Source organism: Rosa rugosa, chromosome 2, assembly GCF_958449725.1.
Source record: "Rosa rugosa chromosome 2, drRosRugo1.1, whole genome shotgun sequence".
NCBI lineage: Eukaryota > Viridiplantae > Streptophyta > Magnoliopsida > Rosales > Rosaceae > Rosa > Rosa rugosa.
Genome location: NC_084821.1, coordinates 33,545,294 through 33,552,701, shown reverse-complemented (window position 1 = coordinate 33,552,701; position 7,408 = coordinate 33,545,294). Strand labels below are relative to the sequence as shown.

Genomic DNA, 7,408 nt, shown 5'->3' with positions numbered 1-7,408 from the left:
CAAGTCCTTATTCTTGTAATCCAGTTGTTCTTTTTGTAACTAGAGTCCTTTCTTTTGTAAATTATATCATCAATGAGACATTTTACAACAAACAACCACATTGGACGTATTTAGTGATAATTATAGTTGTAATCAGAGTAATTACTACATTTACGATCTTCATTACAAGTTTTTGAACGATTTACATATAAAACAATAAATGAGTACTTAGTATGGTAATTTTTTTTTTTTAGTACACATATCAAATTATAAGTGGATAACCTGTTGACCTGTACAACAGGTTTCACTAACTAATTTAATTTAATATATATTTATTAAAAAGTTGATGTATGACAAACTTCAACACACCTTAGACTTCCCCATGAGTTCCATTGGTTACAAATTCCAAAGGTCTAATATTTAGTGATGTTCATGACTATAAGGTAGGTTGTTTTATGCTATGAATTTTTAGGGAAAATCTCACAAACAGTACCTGACCTATCGGCCACTAATAACTTTCGTACCTCAAGTTCAAAAAATATCAGATTGGCACCTGAACTTCTGACCCCGACCCAATATCAGTACCTGGGAACAGTAAAATCGTTAACGGGGTTAATTTTTGAAGGGTAAATCTGTCATTTCACTGTTCATCATCTTCGAAACTCTCCCCTCTCTCTGCAATACCAGATTTCTTCTTCATACCTCATCACCACTATCAACCAACCTTTCACTTCTTCAATAGCCACCGTCTCATCCACCACCAACTCCTCTCACCTCTCACCTCTCATTTGGTCGATTTGGGTTTGTGTGTGTGAGGTATGAAGAAGATAATGAAAAATCTGGGTTTGCAGAGAGAGGGGAGAGTTTTGGAGATGATGAACAGTGAAATGACAGATTTACCCTTCAAAAATTAACTCCGTTAACGATTTTACTGTTCCCAAATACTGATATTGGGTCGGGGTTAGAAGTTCAGGTACCAATCTGATATTTTTTGAACTTGAGGTACGAAAGTTATTAGTGGCTTGAAGTTCAGGTACTGTTTGTGAGTTTTTCCCGAATTTTTACCGAAATATTCTCAAGAGGTATATAGATTCAGATACGCATTGCTATGTGATTTATTGGTTACCTATTGTAGAGGTATGTTATTTAATGTCATGGCTATAAGGTAGTATGCGTGACTTTCTTATTCTAAAAATTTAATACCTACTGAACTTTTATCTTATTTTATTATGCTATGTGTTTCATTGGTTATCTATTCCAAAGTTATGATATTTAGCAATGTTCATAGCTATGAGGTAGGTTATTTTAATCTATGAGTTTTTTCCGATACCTCGTTAAGAGGTAGATAGTTTTAGATACCTCATTGCTATGTGAGTTATTGATTACCTATTCTAGAGATATATTATTTAATGTCATGACTATAAGGTAGTAGGTGTGACTTTCGATCAAGTTCTAAAAAACTAATGCATACTGGTGTTTTATTTTATTTTTTAATGCTATGAGTTCTGTTGGTTACAAATTCCAAAGGTCTGATATTTAGTGATGTTCATGACTATAAGGTAGGTTATTTTATGCTATGAATTTTTACCGAAATATTCTCAAGAGGTATATAGATTCAGATACGCATTGCTATGTGATTTATTGGTTACCTATTGTAGAGGTATGTTATTTAATGTCATGGCTATAAGGTAGTATGCGTGACTTTCTTATTCTAAAAATTTAATACCTATTGACCTTTTATCTTATTTTAATATGCTATGTGTTTCATTGGTTATCTATTCCAAAGTTATGATATTTAGCGATGTTCATAATTATGAGGTAGGTTATTTTAATCTATCAGTCTTTTCCGATACCTCGTTAAGAGGTACATAGTTTTTAGATACCTCATTGCTATGTGAGTTATTGATTACCTATTCTAGAGATATATTATTTAATGTCATGACTATAAGGTAGTAGGTGTGACTTTCAAGTTCTAAAAAACTAATACATACTGGTATTTTATTTTATTTTTTAATGCTATGAGTTCCATTGGTTACAAATTCCAAAGGTCTAATATTTAGTGATGTTCATGACTATAAGGTAGGTTGTTTTATGCTATGAATTTTTACCGAAATATTCTCAAGAGGTATATAGTGTAAGACCCCGGAAATTCGTTATTAATTCTTAAATGCTTCAGAAATTATTAAAGTGTTCGTGGATACGATTTCGTGGTTTGAGGGTGGAGCGGAAATTAGTTCGAACAATTATTCGCTCGGAAGTCTTCAATTCAAGGGTTGACTTTTTATATGTTAGGATTCTGTGGAAACTTTCTTCACGCAAGTTGTAGAGCGCGTCGATATGAGTTCGTGGACATGTGGAACGCAAGAATCGGAGTTCGTATAAAGAAGTTATGGCCATCAGAAAAGTTTACATTTTGGGATATATAGGAAAAATCTAAAAAAAAAAATCAGAAAATATCAAGTTTCCAAAAAGGGAAACTTTTCTCTCTCTTCGGTCCCGAGCCTAGTTTAGCCCAGCCGGCTTCGTTCTCCCTCCTCCGGCCACCAATTGACGAATCGTTTCTTCCATTCTCTTTGACTTTGGGCGTGGCTCGCCCCTTGCACGACGCAGCAAGGCCGGGAAGTTTGGCGGCGACGTTGCAAATCGCCCAGATCGGAGCTCACGATTCCGGCCACCTCAGGCGGTGTTTCTTGGGGGCTTTTGAAGCCCAGAGGACGTAGAAGCTTTCTCCAAAGGTGGCTTGCAACGATTCAACCTGTGGAGCTCAAATTTGGAAGATTGGGAAACTAGGGTTCTTCGGGTTTCAAACCTTGCGAGGTAAAATTTGATCAATTGACTCATAATTTGACTTTGTGCTAGTTATGAAAGTTGTAATTGGAGTTGAGATGAAGATCTTTTGTGTTGGAAGTTTTGTCAAATTTTGACTTTGGGCCGGCGGCAACGCCGCCACTGTGGTGGTGGTTTCTGACCACTTCCGGCCACCCCAGGAATAGTTTATGTTTCTCTTTTTAATCTACACATCGATACGATCATTTCGATATATAGTTTGTAATTTTTGGAAATCGTATGAGCAAGTTATGAATTTTCAAAGTTTAGGGTTTTCGATTTGATCGATGTTTGATCCGTAGGGATTCGGCGGTCCGATTGACTTGTAATTTTGATGGATTGATCATACAAGTATTCCGGAGACCTCGGGTGGTCTCGAATGAAGTTTTGCCTCGATTGGCGTTACTTTTGGATTGTTGGATTGATTTGGGAGTTCAGAAATTAATTGTTTTTAGTGTTTCAGATACTAAATCGAGGTCGTATTTTATTAGGTATTTGACGAAGTTGTTTAGAGATATATTATTTAATGTCATGACTATAAGGTAGTAGGTGTGACTTTTAAGTTCTAAAAAACTAATGCATACTGGTATGTTATTTTATTTTTTAATGCTATGAGTTCCATTAGTTACAAATTCCAAAGGTCTAATATTTAGTGATGTTCATGACTATAAGGTAGGTTGTTTTATGCTATGAATTTTTACCGAAATATTCTCAAGAGGTATATAGATTCAGATACGCATTGCTATGTGATTTATTGGTTACCTATTGTAGAGGTATGTTATTTAATGTCATGGCTATAAGGTATAGGTGTGACTTTCAAGTTCTCTAATAATTTAATGTCTACCGGCTTTTTTTTTAATATTTTTATATATTTTTTGTTATGATTTTCGTTTGTTACGTATTCCAAAGGTATGATATTTGGTGATGTTCTTGGCTAGAGTCAAGCCGAGTTGGCCTTTGTATGCTTATAATTTTACTTCTGATGCCTCTTGAGCGATTTTTTCCTCTAATTTTCAATGAATTATTTCCTTTTTAAAAAGGGAGCTATATGCTATTCAGTAACTCTTTGATGTGAGAAAGAAGAAATTATAATTAGTAATTACTACGTTGATGTGCGGAAGTTAATTAACAATTAATTCTACAACAAATCAGAAAATTACATTGAAAGAATATATTAAATAGAAATTTATGATACATAGTTTTTTTTTCAAGATATGCGGAGGGACAGAGATGAAAGTTTAATGAAATAAATAAGACAAGAAAAATGAAGGTGCATTAAATAATTAGGGGATGTATATAAAACTTTTCATGTATTTTCCTTTTTATTTTCGGTAGGTAGATTCTTTTTCTCGGCAAATTATTATATGGTCCCGGATCATAGTACACAAGGTGATTCAGGTTGATGTCATTGGCCCACATGATTTGTATTTACTTCTGATTGCCATCTTTATTATTATTTTTTTTTTCACTCCTTTACAAGGTCTCCACCAAATTCGAGTGATATCATTGGTCTTGACCACCACATAACAATGTCGTGGTAGTTCGGGACCATAGAATATTTACTTCTTTTGCTCAAGTCAATACATGCTGTGCCTTTAAATGGCGGGAGGTTATTGATGAAATTAACATGAAGATACCAAAACCATTATTTGGGAAAACTATTACATCATAGCGAGCTGGACGATGGCACTTGAGCTAGTCCTACTCTTTGTTTTGGGCACTATATCTCTTCTTTTCTTTATCAGGAGAGTTCTAAACCACACTCACCGTGTTCAACACCTCCCTCCAAGCCCTTTAGCTTTGCCCATCATTGGCCACTTCCACCTTCTTGGCCCTCTCATCCACCGCTCGTTCCAAGCTTTATCGTTCCGGTTTGGCCCTATATTTTCCCTCCGCCTCGGCTCCGTCCCATGCATTGTCGTAACCTCTCCTAAGCTCGCAAAAGAGTTCCTCAAAACCCATGAACTCTCCTTCATATCCCATGCTCGGTCCAATGCCATCGAACGCATAACCTATGACTCTTCGTTAGCATTTTCGCCCTACGGACCCTATTGGAAGTTTATCAAGAAGGTAACGGTGAACGAGCTCCTTAGTAGCCATAGCGTCAACAAGTTTCATTCCATTAGGGCGGATGAGTACACTCGGCTCCTGAGGCTGTTTTCTGAGAGAGCCGAGAGTTGTCGGGCTGTGAACCTCAGTGAAGAGCTACCGAGGCTTTGCCACAATGTGATAGGCCAGATGATGCTTGGAAAGTACTCCACTGCGGTTTTGAGCAACACAGAGCGGGCTGAGGAGGCGAGGTTGGTGGTTAGGGAGGCGACGAGGATCTTCGGAGAGTTGAACTTATGTGATTTTAATATGGTATGGAAGAAACTGGACTTCCAGGGGTTTGGGAAGAGAATCGAGGACACACATGTCAAGTTTGATGATTTGGTGGAGAATATTGTTAATCAACGTGAAAAACTGAGAATTAAGAACAATAAAATGAATGAAGGAGAAGAGGATGAGAAGGAGGTCAAGGATTTTCTAAGCATTTTGCTTGATATGTTGGAAGATGAGAGTGGTCAACACAAGGAGGTTGGATTTTCAAGAGTTCACATTAAGGCTCTAATTACGGTAATAATTAACATAATGATACTAGGTAGGGTTCTTTTATAGCACGAAAATGATACTTTAAGAGATAACTTATGATTTTTTTTTTTTTTTAGGATTTGTTCACGGCTAGTACTGACACAACAGCTATTGCAATGGAGTGGGCATTAGCGGAGCTCATCAATCACCCAATAGTGCTCGAGAAAGCAAGGGAGGAGATCGATAGCATAGTTGGGAATGGACGACTAGTGGAAGAATCAGATGGTCCAAATCTTCCATACATCCAAGCTATCATAAAAGAAACTTTTAGGCTACACCCACCCGTGCCTATGGTCACAAGAATATCAGTAGAAGATTGTAAGGTCGGGGAATATGTTATTCCAACAAATACAATGCTTTTTGTAAACAATTGGGCCATTGGAAGAGATCCGAAATACTGGGAAAAACCATTAGACTTTTGGCCGGAAAGATTCTTAGAACACATTGGGGGTGGCCATACAAGTGGAATGGATGTTAGAGGCCAACATTTTCAATTTCTTCCATTTGGGTCCGGGAGGAGGATATGTCCCGGTATCAACTTGACCATGAATATGGTTCCTAGTTTAGTAGCAGCTATGATTCAGTGCTTTGATTGGAAGGTTATTCCTAGCAAGAAGTTGAACAATGATGATGTCGTTGAAATGGATGAAAAGCCTGGATTGACAACTCCAAGAGCCCATGATCTTGTGTGTTTTCCGGTAGCTCGCTTCAATTTACTCAATATTCTTAAACCTTGATAAAGAGGACCTGAGATGTTGGAGTAAGTAATAATAATTGAGCTATAAGCTCTCTCATGCATGCATGTTTATGTTTATGTTTTCGCTTTCACTTTTATTTTTATTTTCTATAAGGCAATAATGTAATGTTTTTCATATTTGTGGTTGATTGGTTCATGCAACTCAACAAGGAAGATGCTCCTGTAACTAGAAATAGTGGAGGACTGGAGGTGTTTCCATAACCGGTCATTCTTATGATGTAATGTCTTTCGATCTTAAATAAAAGTTATCTTCTTTTGATAAAATAGAAATATTTTTGTCTTTTCGGAAAGGGAAAATCGTTCGTACAGTACCTGACATTTTCGTCATTTCAAATTTTCGTACGTTAAGTTTCAAAAATATCATAATGGTACCTGAGGTTCTGACCCCGACCCAATAATCGTACCTAGAGCCGTTATGTTACGTCTATATCTCAATTTATTGGTTTACTAGTCATTCGGACGGTAAACGATAATTACTTTCACTTTTAACTTCTTTTCGGTACTTTAGGGGCTTCAAAATGTTGACTTTTTGTTTCGTTCATCATTTGAGACACGAAAGTTGTAGAGAATGTTAAATCGAGTCCGTGGGCATGTGGCACGCTCAAATCAGAGTTCGTATGCGAAAGTTATGATGAAAAATGTAAAACTTACTATTTTGGGAAATTTCTATAAATAGCATGAAAAAGGGGAACATTCCATTTCGGGCCAAAACCTTATTCCCCTTTTCTTCCAGCCGACCCATATAACCCGACCAGACTTGAATTGGAATTTCATCTGGAACTCCGCTGTCCCACATTGGATTTGGACGTCACCAGTGCCGTTCGAAAGCTCTCTCCTTCCAATTTCGATCTGTGGTGGTGGTGCGGTGCAATTTGAGCCGTAGAAGGTGCAGCAAGGAAAAAAAAACCCAGGCGGCAGACATGTTTTGGTGACTCGACCAGAACTCCCAATTCTGGTCACCCCCGGCGACGAAATTATTTAGGCTTTGAAGCTCTCCAGACGCTGATCAATCCCTTCAAACGGCTTGGGATGATTCGAAGTGAGGAGGGAGAATCGAGCTTTAAAAAATTTTGGAGAAAAATCGGACTCATTTTCTTCCGAGGTAAATTCCATTCTATATGTTTCTAATTGGACTTTTTTGTAGTTGTAAAAGTTGTTGGGGATGTTGAGATGAACATTTTAAAATAGGTATTGTGACCCAATTCAGGGTCGGAT

At 37.2% G+C, this 7,408-nt stretch overlaps 1 protein-coding gene across 1 annotated transcript; it reads left to right on the top strand.

Moving 5' to 3' along the window:
- The first annotated feature begins 4,418 nt into the window (after positions 1–4,418).
- LOC133732558 (licodione synthase-like) lies at positions 4,419–6,308 on the top strand. Its single transcript, XM_062160136.1, has 2 exons — positions 4,419–5,421; positions 5,514–6,308. The coding sequence occupies exons 1-2, from the start codon at positions 4,489–4,491 to the stop codon at positions 6,171–6,173; spliced, it is 1,593 nt and encodes a 530-aa protein (XP_062016120.1). The 5' UTR covers positions 4,419–4,488; the 3' UTR covers positions 6,174–6,308.
- The last annotated feature ends 1,100 nt before the right edge of the window (positions 6,309–7,408 follow it).